The sequence below is a fragment of the Aptenodytes patagonicus genome, chromosome 18 (assembly GCF_965638725.1).
Source record: "Aptenodytes patagonicus chromosome 18, bAptPat1.pri.cur, whole genome shotgun sequence".
In the NCBI taxonomy this organism is placed as follows: Eukaryota; Metazoa; Chordata; class Aves; order Sphenisciformes; family Spheniscidae; genus Aptenodytes; species Aptenodytes patagonicus.
In genome coordinates, this window is record NC_134966.1 from 4404862 (window position 1) to 4430121 (window position 25260).

At 50.9% G+C, this 25260-nt stretch overlaps 1 protein-coding gene across 1 annotated transcript in view; it reads right to left on the bottom strand.

Moving 5' to 3' along the window:
- ASTN2 (astrotactin 2) overlaps nucleotides 1-25260 on the bottom strand; it is a 364218-nt gene that overhangs the window by 213092 nt on the left and 125866 nt on the right. The window contains exons 6-7 of the mRNA XM_076355678.1: nucleotides 15653-15799; nucleotides 3554-3721 (exon numbers count right to left, since the gene is read on the bottom strand). Of these exons, the coding sequence (XP_076211793.1) occupies nucleotides 3554-3721; nucleotides 15653-15799 (315 nt within the window). The remainder of the gene's footprint in view (nucleotides 1-3553; nucleotides 3722-15652; nucleotides 15800-25260) is intronic.

Sequence of the window (25260 nt, forward strand, 5' to 3'; positions counted from 1 at the left end):
AGGATGGAGAGTTTTGGCTGAACCTCTTCAGCCGAGGACTGCATCCTGACCCCGGAGAGGTACCTGTCCCATCCGACGTGGCAGCTGGGGCACGGCCACCGTGTAGCGTCTGCAGCGGGAAGACCCTCAGCAGCATCCATTTACTTATGCATTTGCAGTCACGTTCCAGACCAACCAGCTTGGCCGTTTCCAAGGCAGGGGGGAAGGAGAAAGGTGATATTTTGCTCATGTGCAGATGTTGGTGCTCCCTCTGAAAAGCTCTGATGAGCTGGTGCTTTGCAACGCAGGTTTGAAATTTGTCAGGGGGCAGCAATCATTTAATTAAAGAGTGAGTCACACGGCAAAGGCACAAGGGAAGGCAAATTAAGGTCAGGCAAGCAAAATGTATTTTGGCATTTCCTAGTGTTTCAGAGCCTCCGTTTTCAGTGCGGATTCTTATTCGTACTGAAGTATACTTGGTGGCTGGAGTCACGAGCCAGCACATTGTATGGACAGATCTTATATAGAACTCCAGCCCAGAAGAGGTCCTTCAGCGCTGGGAAGGGGTAAGAGCTCGAGTCTCACCAGACAGAGCATACGTGACCTGGGGGCCTCTGTCCAAACATCTGCCAGGAACCCGTGGCACTGCCACTGAGGACGAGTCCTGCCCGCAGAGGTCTGCCTACACCTAGGGGCAAGGATGCTTTGGGACAAGGCTGTATCCACACTGCCACAGAGAGTGGCTCCAAGGGTAAGGCTGAAATCAGATTAGCTATAAATGTGCTGTAGGACCTCAAAGCTGGCTCTGCTGCTCTTCACAGGGGAAACCTTCAAGGCTTTCATCCTCCAGACAGGACAAACCTCAGTCCATCCTCCTCATGGACGCTTCGCCCAGCCCGAGAGAACAGAGGGCAGGGGAAACCCCCAGCACCCATCGCTTGGGATGCTCGCAGAGATGATAAAATCCCTGACCTGAAAAGGTTGAAATCTGGGCAGGATTTATGTCCCATAGTAAAACCACAGGCCTGCCTCTCTCACGGTGATAAAAATAAATCACCCTTAAAAATAGAATGACATTAATAAAAATAAATCTAAAAATACATGCAGTGCATCACGGAGTTACATCCTCCTCCCAGCCTGGCATGGAAACTTCTCACCAGCTAAAGGCTGGTCAACGGTGATGAACGTAAGTGGTGCCTGGGGCTATGTCCTGGGGTAGGGTGTCAAATAGATACTTCCAAAGGCCTGATTTTCAGTGGGTAGTTGCTCAGCTCTTGCGAAATTTGGACCTCTTAAGGGAGTCCTAGATTTAGGCTCTGAAAATCAGCAGCCCCACCCGCCAGTCCTGCTCTACCCCTACGGATCCAACTGGCATAGACTGGAGAAAGGTTTTGCTTTATCCACGTGCGAACTCCCAGGCTGGGGAGAGAGGGAAGAAGCCGATTGACAGATTTCAGGTGAGGAACCTGAAGGTTCAGGTCAAGGCTGCTCTGCCCTCACCTTCCACCATGGGTATAGCAGGGAGGATGGGAACCAGGGACAGGAGCTGCAGAGCAGCTGGCGAGGTTAGGATCCAGCGCGGTGCTGGAGCAGAGCACCTCCTGGGCTAACGAGCATCGCTCCCTTCCCTGCAAACGTGATCTGACACATCCTGCTCAAGCATGGGGCATCCAGCGAGAGCGACAAGCTGCTCTGGCAAGCTGGGGACGCAGGGGGAGCAGCAGCTGGGCCAGCTTGGGAAAACAGCCGCTCCTCACAGCGGAGGCCATGCAAGGATTAAACCAGCTCTGCTCGGTGCCAAGGATGGCATGGGGCTGGCGAGCAGAGCCACGGGGCTCTTCCAGTGGGGACGTCACTGTCTGGCTTCACATGGTCTCCCCGCGGTTTCTGTTGGACACAGTTTTTTTTCTCTCCTCTTCCCCTGAACCAGGGGAGAGCTGAACGCATCCTCCCTCTCCTGCAGAGGTGGCTTCATTTCACCAATGCCTGAAATGATCCTTCTGCTCTGTGACATCTGGATGAGAAGAGCCTCCTCCTGCATCATCTCCATCTGCCAGGGTGGCTGCTGCCACCTCCCAGACCTCCTTGGGACTGTAGGTGATGACCAGGGCTTGTCTACATGGGGAATTCATCCAGGTAATTATCCTGCTGCAGCGATGCCTGCCAGTGCCTCCGTGCAGACAAGCCTTCAGAAACAGGAGTACTAAAAAAGAACGTTGTCTTGACCAGGAAAATGGATTTTTGAGACCAAGTTCAGTATTTGCATCTCAGCTGAGCAGGGAGGGATGAGAACAGGGTCACCCTCGCTAGTTCATAGTGTGTTCATGACCCAGGAGGGTTTCTTCTTCTCAAGGTGCCGTGTATTAACAGCACAGTTTGTGGCAGTAGGAGGCTTAGAAAAAGCCTTCTCCTCTGTGAGCCATCCCTCCTCAAAGCCCCTGGCAAAACCAGAAACCAACATCCCTACTCGCAGCCACGAGTCTCATGCACAAACACAGGTAGCAGAGAAACTCTCATTTTCTCATTTTCCCTCCCTTAGAGAGGAGGGAAGCGGCTCACACGGAGAGCCAGGGCTAACCTGGGAACAGTACTTCTCTGCAAGGAGACGGGGGCGTTGCATGCTCCTTAGATGCAGAGCACCACAGGAGCAACAGGGCCACTTGTCTCCGTACCACCAAGAAGGCGTCCCACCCGAGGCGAGGCACTGGGGAGCAGGAGCAACGCTCACCGCTGCAGAGGGCATGGCACACTCTGTGTTATGAAAAACCAGCACAGTCCCCGAGCCACCTTCCCGTGCAAGGTCCTGTCACCCGCACCAGCTGAGGAGATGTCGCTTCCTGAGGGCCAGCCGTTGGCTGGGGTCACATACTTATTTCCCACCCATGCAGACCCCCTGCCTTCATTCACTCGTTGCACATTTGCTGTTTTCTGTGTTCCCAGCTCACTGCGGGATCCTCGTTTGTCACCCAGGAGCACGTGGGCCAGAACGAAAGGTGACACTTCTCCTTTGCCCGGCCCCACATCTCAGAGTCCCAGCAGGGCTGGCTGCTGCCTCACAGAGGCAGCCTTCGCGTGCAAGCAGAACATGCTCAGCAAAAAGGTCATTTACAGATGAGGAAAGATGGCAGACTTCACAACTCCACGAGGACGGGCTGGAGGAGAGATCCAACCTAGGTGACCATCAGGCAGGAGCACTAATGGGAAACGTAGTGCTGTGGTGGACTGGTCAAAAAAAAAAAAAAGGGCTGGAGATAGGGCAAGCTCACAAGTAGGTGTTCCAGACCGGACAGCAAAATAGCACAACTTAGAAGCAGATAAACTCCACGTGCCTGCAACTGCCACACCAAAGAACTGATAGGTCCACCATTTTGAATTCCCATCCTTGTGCCCACCTTGATACTTTGCTGATGGGGGTCACCGCTGTGTGACCCTGCTCGTACCTCTCGGTCCTCTGTGCCTAACACCAGGCTAATGCAGAGGTGAGCCGAGCGGGCATTGAAGTACCCAGAGACAAACCTTCTCCCTCACATCTCCAAGTTTTGCAAGGTCTTCACTCTTCCCCGGCCTCCCTTACCTGTCTCTTGGTCACACAGTTGTTCACAGGCATCAGTGGTCCTCTGTCCACAGAGGTCTCTCACCCAGGGGGACGTGGCATTGATCTGATAGTACAGGGACAGCTTGGCTGGATTAAGCCAGTCAGAGATATCCAAGTAGCTCCCCTCGCTCACAACGAAGCTGCTGCCTGGAGGGTGGGAAAAAAGTGCATTAAGTGAGTGTAAAAATTAAACAAACAAACAAACATACATGCGTTTTGGCCCAATATCAGAACACTCTACTCCTCAGGAGCTGCTGTGATGTCAAGATCAGCAAAATAATACCAAGTTCACCAACACTTGGACCCAAAGAACTTCATTTGATCATTCCTCTCCATACAAATGTGCCCCAACAAATGGTCCACCAGCTGGAATACTCCTCTGTCCAGACACTCACCTACCCCTACCCCTACCCTATTCAGCATCACGAGATACTGGATTTGATTCTCAGATCTCTGCAGAAATATGGACCAATGTAACGATTCTGATCCATCAGATTGGAGCATCTCTTCCCCAGCTCATGCAGGTGGTGTCCACGAGATGCCTGGATGCCAGGCTCAGGACCCAGATGGGCAGCGGCAGCACGGGCTGTTCCCACTTCAGTTCTTTAGTTGAAGGTGAGTGAATTGGCTCAACACACAACTTCTCATATGAGTGGTCTCGTATCAGAGACACTCCCTCACCCTCTCCCTTCTGAGAGTTAGAAGTGAATTCCTGCCAAAAATCTTTTCTTACAAAATCTTGTGTTTCTTTATTTTGTGAAACGTATTTTTTCCCCACTGGCATCTGGGAATATGCATCATCTAATTAGCCAAATAGATTTTCAGTTCAGCCCAATCATTTCCTTATCTAACATCTGAGGCCCAGCATCGCTTGGGGGATTTTGCAGGCGCAGAGGTCCTCATTAACTCTGATCTTCAATTACATTGATTGTAAGACTGCCTCCATAATAGTGCTGCACAGATCAGAGGGGAGCCAAAAAACCTCTGCCATTAAGTGGTGTTTTGCAGAAGTTACCAGGGTAAAAGCCTCTAAAAACAGGGGAGAAGAAACCTTCAAAGAGGAGCGGGCAAGGGGAACTGCCAGGTAGCCCAGGAACCCACAGCCATCCTTCCACTAAGCGCTAGGACTTGCAAACGTGAGCAAAATTTGCAACCACTATCTGAAGATTCAAATCCTTCTTAGTGATCACCCAAGAATGGCAAGTCTATAGATCCAGGGTGTATTTTCATGAAACTTTTGGGCTTGTATCACTTAGAAAAGGACTGGGACATCATTTTTCTAAGCACTGCATAAGATCTTAGCTCAATGAAAGCCAAGCAATTAAAAAAGCAGGACAAAAAAACCATAGCAGCAACCACCCCACGTGAACCTGCTTGAACACGAACTCCTGATTTCCTTCTGAAGAGAATCACTGACACTTTAGCAAGAAGGATCCCTTCTAAACCTCATCCCATGCCACATTATCCACGCAGAGGATTAAAAAAAGCAAAGCCTGAAGTCAAGCACCCCAGTGAGCGACCCCATTTTGAGGCATCCTGAGATCTCAGCACCACACAAATCTGGGCCCTAATTTCACATGAATTCAGATCTTCGACACTTACACCGTTTATACACCATAAACATATTGACAGACGCATCTCTACACTCCCAGCCAATGGAGGCTGCCAAGCTACTGACTGTTCAAGCAAATGAAAATTAGACATCCAGGATCCAGCTGCTCTGGAGACACAGCAAGGCAGGAGCCTGCATCACCAGGGCTGCAGGATACATCTCAATCAGACACACGGCAGCAGTGAATTGCTGGGTAAACTCCACAGCACCAGTGGAAAGCATCGAAACACTGAGCACAAAGAAGTACCTTACAGCCCCGTAATTTTATTTCTAATTATCATTCTTTTCCATGAATATTTAAAGATAGTTTTAAATACCAATGATAACTGTTGCTGGTTTATCTTACCAACCAGAAATGCATCATGAACCCACTGGGAGTGTTTGCTATGTGTACGTGTCTATACAGTAACCCGTCAGTCTTGCTTTCTTCCTTATTTTTGTAGTTCCCTAATAAAGAGCGAGGCTTGGGAGGCACGTAAGCACATTTTGAGGCTCAGCTACAGACAACTCCCTCTGCACCCGAAGACTGAAGAGCTCTCGATTAAATCCCTACGTAATGAACCCCACTTCTAGTTAAAATACAGCCAGCCTGAAAGTAACGGAAGCAAATCAGACGTAAAATAGTCATATAATTGGTATTCGTAAAGACGAAGGTGACTCGAGCTGGCAGAGCATCCTGGCCCAGGAGCTGCTACACGGCGGGGACGCCATGGTCGGGGTGGGCGATGGAGGGGTGAGTTCTGGAGCTCCCCACCAGCCCCACGTGCTGAGCTGAGGAGGAAGAACATTCATGGCCTTGGTGCCAAATTTTCATCTTCTTTGGATAACCCAGCTTGTTTGCTGCTGGAAGTATAAAACCCCAAAAACTATCTATTTATGGAAGTACCTCCTAAATCAACACCGAAATGTGACACCCGGTGAGGAGCCAGTAACTTCTCTTTCAGCAGAAGTTTGGTGTCCACGTAAAACCACAAATTTGGGAAACTTGAAATAATTTGAAAATTGATCAAGCTTTGCCATATTCTGTACAGAGAAAGACCTTCCCAAATCTAATGCAACTGTAACTTAAATAAAAAAGTCCTGGCATTTTCAAGATTAATTACTTATTTTGATTGTAGTAAGTCTGATTGAGAAATCATCCTCAATATCAAAAGTTTAAAAAAAAAAAAAAGCAGAAGTGAAAACATTTGAATCCAAAATCCCTGAATTCAAGTTCAGTCTAAAATGGAGGCTTTTCTACTTCAGTCTAAGAAAAAAAAAACCCCAACCTGGAGAAATTAAAGGTTTTAGTTAATTGTAAACACTTTCCTTCCTTCCTAGGAGGAAGGAGGGGACAACTCCAGCAAGGAAACTTCTCACATCTTTGAAGTTGAGTGTATCACAGCTCAGCTGGGTAAGATTTTTAGAGATGTTCACAAACACTCTCATCACCTTCACTCCCATTGAAAATACAAACAAACATCCCAACCTTGATCTCTTTATAGCTTGCCTGAGAAAAAAATAACAGGAAAAGGCATTTTACAAATATTTTGAAAGCTAAAATTCTGAAGATTTCAAAGCCTTTTTCACACAATTTTTCTCTTTATTTTCAAAGAATCCACACATAGAAAACAGTTTTCAAAAGTCACCAGCGCGCACTTATCAAAACCATCTTGAAAAGCTTGGAAAGGGCAGGTTGAGTATCAAATCCTTTTAGAAGCTACCGAGAACAAACATTTTCTAAGCAAGAGCCGTTTCAAACATCTTTAGCTTGCCAGGAACATCAGCCAGGTTTGTTTTCACCAATGTTTCCTCAATGGAGGGAAATCAAGGCGGAGGGAAGGGGGGTGACAGGGAACCCGAGGGGCTCACACAGCCGGGGCAGCGGGGGGTAGACCCCTCTCCAAACCACCCTCTGAAAACCTGCCTCGAGGACCTCAGATCCCACTGAATCACCCTACACCCGCACCCAACCTACGGTTTGATGCACACCTACAGTTGCTGCCTGTGGACCCCGGGAGCAGATCCCAGCAGAGACACTTTCCAAAGACCCAGAGAGACTGTCCACCCTGCTGTCCTCTACTGCTAACCCCGTCCCCTCCCAGGTGTCCTCCTGGACACAAGTTTTGAGCTTCCTACTCAAAAACTTGGTGAACCCCCGCTTCAATGGAGACATTTAGGCCCCAGGGTAAAGCAACCGTCAACCAAACAAGGGAATACAACAACGAAATGGCAGCTCTCCACCACCACCACCTCCTCCCAGGAACCCCCATTGTAGGACATGTCCCTTGAGTGCTGTTGGCTTTACGAGCCAGTCTATGCGGTAGAGCAGCATTGCAATGCCATGGAGAACATCCGTACATGGCTACACAACTGCCTCCCGGCTCCATGAGGTCCACCAGCACTTCGGGGGATTGATTTGTTTGGGTTTTTGCATGCATGTGTTCTCCCCCAATTCCTTCTTCAACGCTGATCAAAGCCAGATCAGTTAAGGCAGCAGCAAAAGTTCATGTCTCTCGTGCTGGGGTCTCCTTCAAAGTTCAGTGGAACTGCTTAAGCCTTGACAAAAGAGGCTTGAAGTTTTGACATTTCAAAAATCATTTTCCAGAACACAACAGGATAAAACAGCTGAGAAGAGATATCTAACAAGGGAAAAGAACAAAGAGCCCAAAAGGCAGCCAAAAGGGTTTGGCTTTCCCTTTCTCTCGCTCTCTCTTGTTTTCAAGGGAAGAGATAAAAAAATAATTTTTTTGAAGAATTTCTATTTCTTCCTCCCTCTGCTCTTTTTGTCTTCTTTGGTCCATTCGCTGTATCTTGGCCAACGAAACTCCCTTTCATCTAAAATTAGTATTTTGTGTTGGAAAGCCATACTACAGGTTGCTATTAATGTATCCAACCCTATACTATCGTACAATTATAATCTTGTTACAGAATTTTTTTTTCAAAATGCTAGAGGAAGGATTATCCCTCTTGGTCCATTCTATAGGTACAAAGAATAACCCTGTTTGATTTCTTTAAAGACCTTTTTTTTCCCCTTGTTAAACTTGAAAGAACATTTCCCAAAGAGAAAACTCCTCCCCTGTCAGCTCCTTCCATGGATCAGCTCTCGCTCTCCTGCCCTGGTCCCAGGGAATGAAAACTTCTGCTTCTTAAATTTCCGTCAGAAAATGCAGAAGAGCCAACCAGACGTTGGATTTCCAGGACACACATATACTGACCTAAGCAAGCAAACCGGGCTGGGTGCAGGATTGCACCCACAGACTAGCGCGGTGCTCAGCTTTACCACCCCTCTCCTGCTCAGTGCAAAACTTGGTAATTTTGGAATAATTTAAATTCTTCGAAGTCGAACTCTTAATTCGTCACTCTAAATTGAAACCAGGGATAGTATCACACCGGGTTAAAATTCAAGCTTCATCTTCCTTTTCAAATGGTTTTGCTCTTGAACAAGATGAAATGCCTAAACAGAAAGTTACGATAGCAAGTTTTTAAAAAAGCAAAAGCCTATAGACACGCCTTTCATTTAGTTTTCCATCAGCTGAAATGCATACAGTTTATATCGCACGCAGTGCTTGACTCCAGGATGTATTTTCAGCAGACGAACTACTTGCACCGCCGCCGCGGGCTGCTCGTGCCAGCGCTCCCCAACCCGCTGATGATCAAACCCAGAAACCCCCATCCCTTAGAAACACTGTCAATCCTGCCAGAGCTTTTTCACTCTGGCAAAGCAGAAGCAAATTAGTGATACAAATCTGTATGTAATTACAGCTCAGACTAGAAGCATCTTTCCTGTGGGAGGAGCAGGGTTACATTTTAATTGTTAAATTGCACTTTCTTGATCATGCTGACAGACTCTTTCTTTGGGTTTTCTTGGCAGTCGGTCTCAATTTTGCCAGGGCTGAACTTCTGACAAGCAATGCACGGATTTAACTTTATTCAGCAGGTGATGACTTGGACGCCTTTTCCCAAACCCAAGGGAGACAGCATCTTCCCACCCCTACCTTGTGGTCAAGCTCACGCAGCAACAAGATCTCCCATGACGTAATTAGACAATATAATTGTGCAGGCGTTAGTAACAGCACATCTCCGTCCTCAGTAGGCATCTGGGCCAGCGATAACCGAGATGGAAATTAGACTCCTAAAGAAAAGCTTCTCCTTAATGCTCCATATCTCCCAACTCCGATGCTCCAGCCTGGGTCTCTTTCTCAGTGATGTTCTCTAGATATTGGACAAGGATTTGGGGGAATCCAGACTAAATCTAATCACGCCATGAAGTATATGACAGATGAGTTATGATAAGCTTTAAAAAACATAAAGTGTGTGTGTGAATGGAGATTTTTCAGCCAGCACCAAGACCCAATGTCCTCCCAGGATGGCAGAAAACAGAACCAAGAGGCAGCATGTGCAAAGTTAATACGCCACAGGACCGAGGAAAGCTACCACCCGCTCACCGAGAGACTGCACATCAGCAATGCTACTCGTTGGGAGAACGATAAAGTGAAGTAGCACGTTCTTATAGCTATGCAGCCTCCAAAAATCCTCACTGCATTGCTGCATCATAGCTGCTGCAAGTATCCCATGAATTCTTGTTCGAAAGCAAGCGTGGCCTAAGCCAGCTTCCCGGGACTGACCCACCACCACGCCGCAGGCAGGCAGGGTCTCATCCTGCAGATGCAGAAGTCAACGTCTGCATCTCTCCACCTGGGAAGGGAGCAGGTTAGTTGGTCAAAGATGCTGTGCCTTACTGTAGTCTTCCCTCACCATCCCTCCTAAATTAGAGGATAAATGGTGTTGGTAGAAGCTCAGCAGGCGCTGGATGCCACCTCCCCAGTGGTGGGTGCATCCTGCCTCTCTCAGGACGCAACAACTCCCAGCTCTGAACTGGCCCCTGCTGACACCATCCAAATATCAACACCAATCCCCCCAGCTTTTTTCCGATGAATCCTGCAAAGGAGAAAGGAAGAGGCATTTGCCTCCCCTTGCAAACCAAGCTGCCCTGGCAGCCAGGCGCGCTTGCAGCAGGCACGTGGCCAGGGGAGCCGGGCCGGCACAGGGAAGAGCCGAGCACAGGATCACAAGCCCGTCAAAGGCACGATAAAAACATAATGTACTTCAGCCTCCAGAATCTTATTAGTTCCTCATGCAAAGAGCGTTTGCGCCATAAAACTGTCTTGGAATCCCTTTGATCCACGCTGATACAGTTTATAAATTGATGTTAATATTTAGAGTTCATGTCTGGTAACGCTGCAGCCATTTGCTCACATTTTCTTGCCAGCCAAACAGGCACGGGAACAGGCGTGAGCTGTAATGCAGACACGGAGGTGACCCGGTGATTAAGAGCTGATGGAATTAAATGCAATCTGTAAAGCTGCCCCCAAACATGGCCACCTTACCAGAAACATGCGGGGTCCGGGGCAGCCAGACCTGGCACCAAGTCTGCAACAGGAAAGTATGGCTTCTGCCGAAGCCCTGACCCAGGTCTCCATACAGCAAAACAGGCACCTCTGCAGCAGAATGACTCCAGGGGGAGAAAATAGCACAAGAAAAAACTTCTTTTAAGCCAGCCAATTCCCTCTGCTGATTTCAGAGGGGGCTGGTGGGGCTGGGACCAGCTGGAGAATGTGGGGTACCCCGATGGCAGCATCCCTCTGAAAGCTTGGAGAGATACCTTTGAGGTCAGATTCCTTTCTCCATCCTTCTGGTATAAACCTGGGGTGTTTCACGTGTAAATCAAAGAGCGTCTCCAGCTTCTCCTTGTTGTAAAACGGGATGGGGAGGCAGCCGGTCCCCCACCTCCCGCTGCTCATTTCTCTGCAACCGCATGTGCAGCACGTGCTGAGCACACGTGCAGGTAAGCGCCTGAGGACACAAGCTAATGCCTGGTCACCTCTGAGGGCTGCAGAAGATTGAGCAGGAGATGTCAAAAGCAAACAATTTAAAGCAACGCATTTAATTAAAACCAAAATGAGAAGTTGTTGCGAGTCCAACAATTGAAGTCTGCAGAGCTCCGGCAATCTTCGGAGAAAATTAACACAAGCTGCTAATAGCAGCATCCAATTCCACTGGCATCTTGGAGGAAACAGTGGTGGGGGGAAGGTAGGAAATAATCTTCAGATGAAACAATTACCGATCAGCTGCGTGACAAACACAGAGCGTCATCGTTCAGACAGGCAGATGCAGACACACGAAGCTTAAAAGAAAAAAAAAAAAAAGAAGCCACAAAGAAGTTTCCTCCAACTCTGCCATCTTGTCAGACACTCAAACCCAAAGCATGATCTTGACCGGCAATTCCACCTCCCACTGCTCTCCTGGCTTTGCACAGGGTGGGACTGGATTTGCTTTCCTCCCCCCGTTGCTTGCAGGGCAGCGTTCATCCTGGGGGAATGTATCCACGTTTGCAGGAGGGCTGAAGCAGAAACGCGGGTGGCTCGGAGCAGAGCCCACCGTGAGGACAGCACCTGCCAAGCGGTGCCTCTGCTCCTGACCTCCATAAACCACCCAGTCCGCAGCTCAGCGAGGTTTGAGCCCGAGGGATTACTGCATCTTCTCTGGCACGTGTCTCAGAAGAGGAGGAAAGGAGGTTGTGAATGCTCTGAGATGTCTTTGAAGTGACAGAAACCTGCTTTATGCCCTTTATTTTCACTTATAAAACAAAGCCCTACAAGCCCCTAGCTAAATGTAGCTCTTGCTTCCTTCTGTACCACTGGAGGATCTCACCTACCTCTCCCACTAAAGTATCCAGATACAAACATCCACCCACACCATATATAACCTCTTTGCAGGCTGTAAAAATGGGAAGCTTTAATTGATACTATATTTCAAACTGTTGTGCAGCAAGGACATACTCCAGGCTGAGTCCTCTGGGGTATCTTTCTCCAGCCCTGCCTTCCCTGCAAGCCGCTCCCATTGCTGTATCTCTGCTTTTTGAATGATTACTTACAAGAAAGAAAAAAAAGCCCAACTACTGAATGTATAGAGGTGAGTGGCTCACGTATTCCTAAGGCGTTTTATTACTTAGATGGAGGGGTTCTCTTTCCTTTCTCCCCTCTTTGACACTGTTAAAGGGTCCTCTAAATAATGCTTTGCATTTCCATATCCTCATAAAAGCCACTACGATTCCTTCTATAAATCCGAGCCATCTCCAAAATTGGAACGATGCCTTCTGCTCAGCACGGGCAGAGGCTGCCCCAAAACACGATGCCCTCGAGCAGCAAAAAGGAGGAGAGGACGCTCCAACCATCGCATCCTAAGAGAAGATTTAGAGGGACCGACCTGTTTCCCGGCGGCCCCCAGCCTTCCCCTGGCAGCCACGGCAGCTTCTGCCAGGCTTTCCCGGATTTGGCCGCCCCGCGAGATGAAGGCAGAGCAGCTGTACAAACCAGGCAGTAATTGCTCAGAGGGGAGAGGAGCTGGGGGGGGAACCCCATCAAATGAACAAAAGGAAGAAAACGAACCGAAAGAGAAATAAGGGCAATAGAGACAGGCTGGTTATTAACACTGCTGCTGGAATATATTCTCCCAGCCTTCGCTGCCAGTTGGCTCCTGGTCCCAGTCCTTCCCCCGTTCCCATCCTGCGACTCCAGTGGGCTCGGGAGCTTCTTTCTCTAACGCCGTTGCTCACTGCAGAAGGGGAAAGCTGCTTTCCTCCAAGGCTGGAGACATTTGGTGGGGCTTTTTTCCCCCCCTTCCTTTTCCCAACTTGGCTTTGGCTCCTGGCGCGCTGGAGCTGGCTGGCGTCTATTTAAAGTTTCCTTCAAAGACGAGTTTTCATCTGCTAGCAGAGGGATTTCTTTCAGCCTCTGTCTTTGTTTGGCTTTTCCTGCAGAGGTGTTGGTAGCTGCTCCGCTTTAAGATTTTCCTTGGCTACCGGCGTCTATTGAAATACCGCATTTCAAAAAGGAATGAGAGGGCACCCTTCTCTCGCACGGGAACATCTCCCGTGAATGCACCAGCCCTGCCTTCTCGCAGAGCCTGCCTTATCGTCATGCAAAATACAATAGAGAACAGCTTCAGGAACCAGCCTATTTTAGTGCATAGCAACATTTACGAGACACGGTGTGCACCATCAGGTGCCACGTGAGAGGCTGGTTTAAGACTGATCAAAGCTCCCAGCCTTGGCCAGGCCAAAGACATCAGCTCCGCCGCCGCTTCGCTCACGTGGCGATGCCCCCACCCCAACCCTCTTTTGTACCCAGGCAAAAAGCAGCTTTAAACCCACCCAGGAGATCGCCAGGGAGGAGCAAGTCCCCTATTTTCCACCAGCGTAAGACTCCGGGTGCCAAGCCTCTGCAAACAGCCAGCCGCGTTTTCCTGGATATCATTAAAATTTCCCAACCCGGCTCAGTTCTGTGATGTCTTTAAATATTTTGTAATATTTTTCTGCCAGTTGGGTGCTGCCATGGGATTTGTTGTTATTCAAAAAGAAGGGACAACTTTAAGAGCTTTTCTCTTCCCAGGCAAGGGACTCTGCCATCGCATGAAATGATGTGATTTCAGTAAAAGTGATAGCCGCTGCAAAATGTCTTGGCTGCTTCTGTGTGAAGAATTTGACTGTTTCTTATAAAAAAATATTTAAAAATTTTCACATGTTGTAATTATATTTTACAGTTTCATTACAAAGCTCATTTTAATTCTTCTCCAAACCATTTTTACCAGTCCTCTTGCCACTTTCTCTTTAGAAAAGTCATTAAGTCGAGACTGGAGATCATCCCATTTCCCCCAGTTTCAGGGATATTAATCTGTTTTATTGGTATTTCATTGTCATTTCCATTTGAGTGTTCTCCGTATTTGCATAATTTGCATTGCCACCCCCTTCCCGGTGACAAGCACAGGCTCAGCGCTTTTCACTTTCATTTTACGGAGTCACATTGCATTTTGTTTTATTTTCTTTTTCGAAGACAGGCTGTCTTCCCCAGGCCAGAACTGCAGGCCGGGAGCAGGATGGCGAGGTCCTATCTCCATCGCTGCCTTCCTGGCTGACCTTCAGCACGTACCAAAACCAGCTGTGAACTCTTAGCCCGAGTGATGAACTGGCCGGTGCCCATCTCAAAGGGACATGAGTTAACACTGGAGCAACCTCATTTCCCAAGTGCAAAAAGAGTTTCTGTTCTCCAGCTACTTGGAATAACCATCAGTGAAGACTTCAGAATATTTATGTGCAGCCTGAACAATCCTTAAAGCCCTTTAGAAACAGGTCAAGGCGCAGACAAGTCCCTTGTTTCAAGTTATGCCTTTTTCCTATCTCCGCTGATGTCCAGTTCCTCCAATCTGAGACCACAAAGTAGATGCTCTCCTCCTCTTGCCTTGAAGGACCAAGCTTTGACCGCTGGGATAGCCCACATACCTGGAGACTGGGTTGTAATTTCCAGAGTCAGCAGCTAAGAAGCATCCTCGGGGATCAGAAGCAGCCTCGCACGCCAGCACGGGGGCATCGACCCACTGGCTGCACCCAACACCCATCCCATAAGCATCGTTAGATGCAGACATAGAAGTAGGGTTAACGAGGCAGCGAGGGTCAGCAGTGGGGCTGGGAAGAGCACGTGCTCTGTCGGTGTTGCGGCGCAGGTAACGTCCTACTAATGCATGTCAAGGCCAAGAAGAAACCACTCTTAGCAGGGCTGAATCCCACTTCAAACACGCTGGTGAGTCCCTCCCCGCCACGGGGTGATGGTTTAAGCCCCTCTCCATCACCCCCTGCTGCTGCCATGCTGCTGCATCTCTTTAACCATCTACCTCTCCCCAAAATATTAATCCCCCCAAGAGCTGCCCTCCATCCCGGCCCCCAAAGTGGGGGGCTGTACAGGAGCTGGCCGCGCTGGGACGCCCCAGCAGCCAGCGATGCATCGGCTCCGTGCAGCACCTTTCTGGCAAAGAAAAGGTGCCCTCTCCGCATGCCCCGAGCAGTGAGACAAGCGCAGGAGCTGAGGAATTGGAGCCGACTGAATAATGGGTCCCATCTGCTGGAAGAAAATGATATTTGCCCTTGTGTTACCGAAAACTTGCACTCGATGCTCACTGCACATTATAAAGAAAAGGTCAGTGAAACACAACAAACGCAAGGAGCCCAGTTGGAGAAAGCAATGAATAGTGACAGCAGCCCTCATCTAATTTTTCAAAGCATCTCTGATTTTGCTCAAGTCCTAGCAATTTCACTCCGCACTGCTGCAAGGGGCTGGGACGAGCAGCTTTACTGCTGCAGGACAGAAGGACGTCTGTCTGTGCAGGCTCCTAGGGCTCGTCAGCGAGTTCGGAGGAAAACAGGAATATCCATCAGACACCGTTAGTAGTAACAACAATAACAATAACGACAACAACAATAATAATAATAAAGACGCGATTGAGAACATTTCGGCTTCAGATGCACTTTGCTCCTCTGGGAAGGGGGATCCCTGCAGCCAAACACAGCCGGGGCAATTCCCAAAGAGAGGGACCCCCACGTCCCAAACACACCCACTGGGGCAGTGGGGTTCTGAGTCCCCAGAGGGTCTTACCATCTGCGATGAAGTGCTCGGGTACGTGAAGCGTCACCTTGACGGTCAGTGGGCAGGAGAGCTGGGAGCCGCACACCATGGCCAGGACGCAGGAGCTGACTGCGATCAGGGTCAGCGCCGTCTTGTTGACGGGGCTCTTCATGGAACCTGGAAGGCAGAGAGAGGGGTGGGTGGCCAAAAGGCAAAGCTGTACCAGGGGCTTGCTCGGCCTCCCCCAGTTCCCTGTGTGGATGCAGGAAAGCCCCAACCCCAGGGAAGGGCAGGCATTGAAAACAAAGACATCAGCTCAGTAGCGCTGGAAGAGCTCCTGAGGTCTGCAAACCCAATCATTCCCATCACACCTTGTTTGGCTGGGTTTTTAACATTCGTGTTCTTTCACTCATTGAGTCACATCCGTCTTGGGGACTACATTTTCCCAGAGGAGGGAGAAAACCTGCTCAGAGCCCTGTACAGACCCTCTCCCTGGGAACCCCCACCCCCAGAGCCGTTCACCGCCCCTGCCAGGCTCCCCTGGCAAAGCTGCCGTCATTTCTCGTCAGCCTTGGTTTATTCGGCAAATCTTGTCAAGTCAAAAAAAAAAAAAAAAAATCAAGCCATATCCAAGGGCTGCCTGGACCATGGCATCATTTGCTTTCGCTTAACGCCAGGAGGAATCTACACCTCTAGATGTTATATAGCACCAATGAACGTTAATTATTTACACAAATATATATAAATATTCAGTCATCACAGGGGGACTACGCTGAACAACAAAGCGACCTACAGAGCCAGCCGCTTTTGACAGGCAGGAGATATTACAAAACAAGTTTTATTTTGTCAGGCACAGAAGCTCACAGCATGTGCCACAAAGCAGCTCAGTATTTTCCAACACACGAAAGCCAGCTGCCGAAGCAGGCACCCAACCCGCGCGGTGCCCACATGGCTTGTGGGTCACTCTCAGACTACCATCCCTTGTCTCGAAGGCCACGTGCCTGGCACCAGGCTAAGGGATGCCTGCACCGAGGAACAATCCCATGAGGCTGGGAGGATCCCATTGCCCTGTGGCTCCGCTCAGACCCGCACACTCGGCCAGGCTGGGTTGGTGGGTTCTATTTTATTTGGATTTATTTGAAGCATTAGGTGAAAGCCAACAAGCCAATGAGGAGCTCGAGCATCCACAGGTCTAGAGAGGCCAGCAGGAGGTACAAACTCACTGGGAAACCCTCATGGAGCAGTGCGGCGTTAAGATGACTGAATCACTGTCAGCTACAGTCGGGTGGGACAGAGCAACCCCCAAACTCCGCAGGGAAGGGGGTGAAGCTGGGCAATACAGAGTCATCAGGAGAGACCTGGTTGCCCCAGGAGATTCGGATGCTCTTGTTGGGCGCATGCCAGGGGCACACCATGAGTCCAGATGAGACACCTTCCACTGATGGAGGTGACCAGGAGAAACTGTCGCTTGGCCACCACTACTCCATCAACAGGTCTCCACTGTCCGAGAAGGGAGCGCCCTTGGGGCACCACTGGTCCCCTCCCCACCCAGCCTCTCCGGCGCTGGGGGCTGCCCCACTGCTGCTCTAACCGCACCGCATCCCCCACGGCCACCTAGTCCAACACCTCGCACCAGCGCTCCGCTTTGCTCGAAGCTAACGACAGATGCCTTGCGGAGCAGCTGTTTCCCTTCTCCGGTGCTTGGGATGCTGCTTAAAACCCACTCGGGGAGTATGGCAATGCCAAAGAGAGGGCACAGCCCGGCGCTGAACTCCAGCCGCTGCACAGTCTATTACGGTGCAGCTGAGATGACGGAGCTCCCAGCAGACCTGACCGCGTCCCTGCTCAGGATTCAGGTGAGGACACATTTATTTTTGGAAGCTAATCCAGCCTCTCTTCCCTTGCTCCCCAGCCTCGCCATCTCATCAGCAAAGCGAGATTTAAAAAGCATCACTTTGAAAATTGAACGGGAAATACATCCAGCAAGTTAGCACTTGCACACCCTGTAATTTGACCGAAGCTGCTGTTAGAGATGCTGGTGCCAGGGCAGAGATCTCGTACTCGGGCTGAGCCCACGGCATGACCTGCGTTTTCCAGGCAGGGCAGCATGCTCCACCAAAGCATCCCCTGTCGCAGGATGGAGCCTGCACAGTGGATGCTCCAACCAGCATTTGCAGGACAGGAGAAGTGGCTGATCTGCTGGAAAAGAACCCCATCACTGCGGCCAACAGGAGTATGCAAATCGATTATTTATGAAGCATCTTTTACTTTCCTTATGCATGCATCATCTAAACAGCCTTCCCACCCCTATTTTACAGCTTTATTGCCAAACTCCTGCACCCTTCACCTTGCGATCCCCTTTTTTCTTCCTGATCTTTATTCATATCGTAAGTTAGCACCTCCTTTGGGAGGCAAACTCATCCTCTCACTGGGCATACTGTGCCTGCCACAAACCCTGCGTTTGCTTGGAGTTACAACACGAATGCAAAAAAGAAAAAAAGGGGGGGGGGAGAAAAAAGGAAAAAAGCCTCCATCAGGATAATTGGACACAGCCAAGTATACAATAGACCAGAGAACACTGGATTTTACTATTATAAATCACCTTTCAATTCAGGGTCTTAAAGTGCTTTGCAAATATTAAATCACAAATCCCTTATGAGTTAGACGAGTATTATCCCCTTTTCACAAAGGGCCTGAATCACAGGTACGATGGCAGCTTTCACCATCCTGCAGCCAGAGTGGAGCTGGAGGAATTAGGATCTGGGAGCTCCCATCCCCATCGGTCCACGTGGCTTCTTCTTTCCCTGTGACTAAGAAGAGAGGGGCACAGGAGCTTGAAACAGCAAAAAGCCCATTACACTCAATGAGTTTGAGCTTGGCTGCCCAAGGAAAGGGACAATGTGCTACAAGTCTCCTATAACTACCTTCCCTGCTCCCCTGCCTCCCGCTCCCCGCTCATTTCTATCATGGTGCTAATTATTGACCTCTAGAACTGCCTGACGTTGGCTTTGACCAACTGAACCAAAACAGCGGGTCTTCTGTTTGAGCAGAAATTGGATTTCCAGCTCAGCTCTTTATTGCTCACAGCCAGTTTGCTGCCAGGTCTGATGGGAGGCTGCTGGAAAAGCAGATCCTTCCCTTGTTCTTTAAAGAGAGGGATGTGGCTCCCATTCTCCACCCCATCACCTGCTCTTCAGACCACTGATGCTCCAGCAGAAGCACTCCTGTGCTGCGTTTAAACACCCATCTGGAGATAAACAGCTTCAAGCCAGGACTTTAAAACCACAAGCAAATGTATTCCTAGCAAGCCACTGCTAACCAAACCAACCTCAACGGGTTCACCGAGGCTTCATGCTCCTGTTCAAGCAGTGAGACAAAATGACCCATTCCTTCTCTGGGTGTCCAAACCCGCTCTGTAACTCAGGCAGCACCAGCATAAACCACAACTCTGGAGATGAGAGCTCTACCTGGGTGAAGCCTGCTCTTTCCCTCCTCTCCTTATCACCTCCAGGCTTCCAGGGAGGTGTTTAAAGCGCAGATTTGCAAAACCCAGGTCCACTGGACAGGCTGGTATCAGTGCTTCCTCCTGCTTTACCAAGAGGAGGAAGCTTGCGGGGAATGCAAGAACTTCATGGACAGCTGATGGGACTCAGGAGCCCCGAGAGCCTCAGCACCCAACGCAAATCTTCGTTTGGGTCTTGTGGGTCCAAAAAGCCCAAGAGGAAGGTGGCGACCAGGCACAGCTGAGACCAAACTGGCTCCCCAGATTCCTCTGCCCTAATAAATCCTTCATATATCGAGAGGACCTCTCTATACTTTTAATTCAACATGTTTCTGTTGCGTTTTGGATGGTTGCAACAGAGTGAGCGGGTGCCCGAGTGCTCAGCCAGGCTGTTTTAGGGGGAAAGTGATGGCCCACGGGGGCTCCCAGGGGAGGCAGACCCAGGGAGCCTGCACCCAAGGAGAGGTCAGAGGACACACGCAGGGCCGGCAGGACACACGACGAGGATGAAGAATAAGAAGAAAGGACTTCTTCCCCAACGGGAAGAAATAACCTCTCCCCTCAGCCTGCGAGAGCAAAGGAGAGAGAAGTAGAAAGGAAAGGCAAACTGCTCCGTTTCAGGGCAGAATCATACCTGAGATGCTTCCTGCTAGTGATCCAATTAACGGCAGCTTAACTAGACTGGAAGACAAGAGGAGTAGCCAGGACTGTGGTCAGAGGGGCTCCTGCCATCACCACCTTTCCCACCCAGGATTTTTTCCCCCGTTAAGCACCGGTGCCAATTAGCCCGGCTCCGGCCTCCCGAAGAAGATGTGGGTCCCTCTGCAGACAGCTCAGAAACAGCTTGCAAAGCACCACATTCCCCTGAAGATTTTGCACCTGCTGCAAGATGAAGATAAATTCAAAGCCACTGGTGTAAACACTCTGCAAACAGCCCCTCCAAATGCACCATGTCTCCTTTGAAATATCATTTCCTCGTGCGGTTAATTACTCGCTGCTTTGTACACTTTCCCTTGCCCACCTAAAGGACAGGGCTGGAAAAAACCTCAAAAAACCTCTGAGCTCATTTCTTTTTAATATTGGCAGTGCTGCCTAAATTTAAGAAGAAAAAAAAAGGCATGTTCAGAACACGTATGAATTTACGAGCAACACAAATATCCCGTGCTCTTGGTAATATGATGTTTCTAAATCAGGCTCATAAATACATGCTTGGGAGATGCGTCTATAAAAAAATAAACTTTAATTACCCCATCTTTATCAGCACACAGCCCATGGTGTTAGCCATATGTGGGTGTTAAACGCCAAGTGCTTTGCAATCTTCACCGCCCCCCGGGAGATAATAGCATAATACAGAATGTTTCGCGGCTACTCGGATATTAAAATGTATTTCTGCCACCCGAGGAAGACGGGGATGGGGAAACCGAGTAGGAGAACAGCAAGTGCCTGAACTGCTTAGCAACGTGCGGCGCAGCTGCCAGCACCCGGCCGCCGTGCCGTGCCGCATGCAGAAGTGCCTGGCAGGGGCAGGGATGAGCAGGTCCTCCGGCACTCCCAGGGACCAGCGAGCCCACCACAGCCCATCTCGCATCCCCGGCATCCCCACGCTGCTCCCAACACATGCCGCTGCTGCTGGCATGTCAGAGGAATTGGGCGCTCCTAATGATCCTTCTTCATGTTCCAGCAGAGGCTCATTAATACGGTACAACAGCGTTTCCAGGACACCCTCACACACAGAAACATCTCAAGGTGTTTTACAAGCGGGAGATCATGTCGAATCAAATCAAATGCCAATTAAGATGAGCAGCGGTGTTGGCAGGTGGCTCTTGCCATGGAGCACCCCCGCTCCGGGGAGCAGCGCTGCCCATCTCCCCTCCCTGCCCTGCACCTCTGCCCCTCGCCACGGCCTCCCCACCCCTTCCACATCAGGATGGTCCCTCTTTCTCCAGCACACCAGACACACGGGATGGGATGGGATGGGATGGGACATCCTCCTTCCAGCCAGACACAGCTCTCCTGCACCATGGTCCCCACCCAGCCTTCATGGACCACTCTGCCCCAGAGCCACCTCTCTCAGAAGGGGATGGATGTTGATGCCAGGCAGCATCTGAGCAGCCAGGTGAGAACACGAGCAGGCGTTTCATTGCATACCCTCTCTACAACTCCTGGCCTCAGCCTCTCCTTGAGCTGGCACCTTCTCCATCCCCGCCTTGGACAAATCCCGAGTGAAGGTGCTCACACCTACAGTCTGGATCTGGGTCAGGGTTTGGGCACGGGGCTGTCTCTGGCCTCATCCCCAGAGCCAGCAGGATGGGGATCAGCCCCGAAGCAGTGGCTTCGCTCCCCCCCGTGCCGGGGAAGACCCTCGGGGAGACACCTCTCACCCCCAAGAAGGCAGAGAGGGCGCAGACAAGAAGGGACAGGGGGGAAGTGAGGAGGAAAGATGGCTGCATTGTGCAGCAGAAGGGTGAGATCAGACACTTCTGGATTTATAGAGGATTTGATCTTGCTAATCACACACTCAATCAGATTAATACTATTATCATTTATGAATCACCCACTAGCAATTAGCCAAGGCGTCCTCCGGTATGGCACGGGGGGGCTGCAGAAAAGACAGCCCTGGGGCGTGGGTCAGGGAGAGGAGGATGCCAAGGGGTGGCACGGCCACCGCAGGGAGGTCAGGGTCGGGCTGCCAGATCCCACGGCAAGGTCAAGGGTTCGACGGCTGAGCTCTGGTGTGCACCGCAGCCTGCACCACTCGCCCCGGCGAGCTCTCGCGCTCCTCCAGCCCCCTGAGCCTCGGCTCTTTACGTGCTCCTGGAGTTTCAATGCCTCATGTACTGAATAAATGTATTCACTTCCTATTTATACAGTTGCCAGTGGTGCTCTCCCTTTGCTCTAAAACACTGTGCCTGCAGCTCGCAGGGAGACACCGCCAGGAAATTTCAATCAGGAGGAGGAAGGGGGGAGCGGAGGGAAAGGAAAAGCCCTGAAGGCTGAGCAAGCAAGGGGCAGCGGAGGGGAGGGGGGAAATAGAGATGACCAAGGTGGCACAGGTTGAGATGCTGGTCTTTGCTGATCCACCAGCCCCATCACCACCAGGGTCACCACCTCCAGCCCCATCACCACCTCCAGCCCCATCACCACCAGGGTCACCACCTCCAGCCCCATCACCACCTCCAGCCCCGTCACCACCAGGGTCACCACCTCCAGCCCCGTCACCACCTCCAGCCCCATCACCACCAGGGTCACCACCTCCAGCCCCGTCACCACCTCCAGCCCCATCACCACCAGGGTCACCACCTCCAGCCCTATCACCACCAGGGTCACCACCTCCAGCCCCGTCACCACCTCCAGCCCCACCACCACCAGGGTCACCACCTCCAGCCCTATCACCACCAGGGTCACCACCTCCAGCCCTATCACCACCAGGGTCACCACCTCCAGCCCCATCACCACCAGGGTCACCACCTCCAGCCCTATCACCACCAGGGTCACCACCTCCAGCCCCATCACCACCAGGGTCACCACCTCCAGCCCTATCACCACCAGGGTCACCACCTCCAGCCCCGTCACCACCTCCAGCCCCACCACCACCAGGGTCACCACCTCCAGCCCCACCACCACCAGGGTCACCACCTCCAGTCCTAGTCACCACGGGCAGGGTCACCACGGGCAGGGTCTCCTGCCTGCAGGTCTTAGACCTCCCCTGACACAGTAAAGGGGGAAGAATTTGTGCAAACCCAATTTGCTCTCCTGGCGCTGTTACATTTTTTGCATTTCTCTGGGCATGGACAATTAAAATCAATGAAGTCAGTTTTGCTTTCATGTTCTCAGTGCTGAATTGGTTGAGATAAAATCACATTAAAGAAACAGTTACATATTTAAAGGCCGAGATTGCCTGCACTGGAATTTTCTTTCACGCAAATCAACGGAAACACTTCCCAGAATTAAGGCCTGATCTTTTTTTGTTTTAAACTCCAAATGAGTCCCAATTTTACAATATACAAACAGAAAGGCAAGTCTGAGTGGAAGGCTTCATTTTAAGGAGGAGGGAAAGCAATTTTCAATACCATATAGTGAAAACATTATTCCTACAGGAAAAAAGAGAAAAAAAAGTAGTCATTATCTATGAAATAGCTCATGTTGAGTCACAGCCCAGGGAGGATTGCACTTGGCAAGCAAACGCTGGTCAGACAGCTGAACTGATTTTGGAGACCAGGAGGGAGCCGTGACGGAGGCCAGGCTGCCGGGGAGGGTTCAGGACCCGGCAGGAGATGCCCCAGCACCCGGCAAGCTGCCCATCGCTGCTGGACCTCCACCACGCTGCCCATCCAGGCCCTGCCCGCTCCCCCATCGCCACCCCGCAGGCAGAGCGAGGCTGCTGCCTGGGATCTGGGAATTGGGCTGGGATCTCCAAAGCCAGACGTGAAAAAAAAGAAAACACAAACAAAAAAACCCCTAAAAACATCTTTTCCCTCCCTCCATTATTTTTGGAATAGATGCAAAATGGCCCAGCAAGGTGGGACTAAAAATCTCTGCTCTCCAACAGCTCCCCAGGGTTGGGGCACATCCCCTCCGTGCCTCAGTTTCCCCCGCACCCAAGCACCACGCAAGGGTGAGCTTCACCAGTGCAGCGTGACGTCCACCACCCTCTGCCTCCTCCCACTCCTCCCCCTGCTCCCGCCAGGAGACAAATCCATCCCGTCACAGGCGTGCCAAGCATCCCTGCCGAAACGCGTCTTCATCTTCCAGCCCGCGTTAACCCTCGCCCTCCTCCCGCCCGCATCCAGCACCGTGTTTATGTTCTGCTTCCTGGGAAACAAGAGACTCGTTACCATGCGGAGGGCGACAGCAGAGCGATTAGTGAAATTTGTTACCCACATGCTCTGAACAAAATTAAATTAAAAGTGCTGCTTTGCTGTCAAGATAAGGGCCAAGCCAGAGAGATAATTTTTCACTCTCAAACACTCAATTACTCGCTGAGGCTGTATCAGATACAATCAAAAAATAAATAAATAAATAGAAAGACCCACACTGCCTCCAGGAACAGATGTAAAAGCCGTTATCTCTAGCATAGTCCAGGGAAGTTAAAGAGCCTGCGGCTGCCGCGGCACCACGACCGCTTTAATTGCAGATCCCACTGCTCCCCAGCTCACGCTCTGCAACCAGCTTCCAGCAGCAGCCCCCCTCCCCAGAACCTCAGTACCCCTCCGACATGTGCCCAGGCACAGGCAGGAGCATGTGTACACCCCCATACCTACAGCCACCGGGGACTTACGGGACCAAAGAGGCTGATGGAGCAACCCCAGCCCAGCTTCCCTGCACAGACGGAGTCTAACAGGGATGGAGAGGGGCTCTGGTGGGTTTCATTTGCTGATGCAGCGCCCGCTTGCTCTGCGAGCAAAATAAGCCATCATGCAAAAGCACCACGTTTGTTTGCTCACTGGAAAAACAGCATCCATGACGGAGCTTTTGAGAGCCGACAAAGGTTGGAAAGTTACAGCATCCCTCATCAGCACCAGCGCCCTGGGGCACCGCAGGGGTCCGTGCATGGGCTGTGCTGCAGGGGTGCAGCAGGGGGGTGGCTGTACCCCAGTGCTCTGGGAGGTAAAGACAAGACTTGTACCGTGAAGGCATCTCATCCCCAGAGATCTGGGGATGTCCAGGTCGCATGGGACTCCAGTTGTCCCCTCTGGGGTGCTCTTCCCCAGCCTCACAGAGAGCAGCACAGCTCCACGTGCCACGAACCAGCCGGCTGTGTGCCAGACACCAGCACTGACCCGTCCGTCTGTCCCTGCAGTGAGTGGCTGCGTGTCCCCTTCCCGGGGAAGCCTGCTGCCCTGCAGCGTCTCAGGGGCTGGGGCACGGCTGGCCGTGCCGCGGGCTGACCACACGAGGAGGGGACGGGCAGCAGCTGAGCCGGCACGGGGCTGCCAGCGCCAGCAGGGAGGGATAAGGCTCCCTGAGTACAGCCAGACAGCACGAGGCACGGACAGACCCATTACTCCCTCTTGCTACTGTAAGCAACACAAATCAACATGTTTGATTTATTGCCTTTTGTCTCCCATTCAATTCCCGACGGCGTCTCCCCCAGTTTGAAGGCTGCCAGCATGGCGAGACGAACCCGGTGCAGACC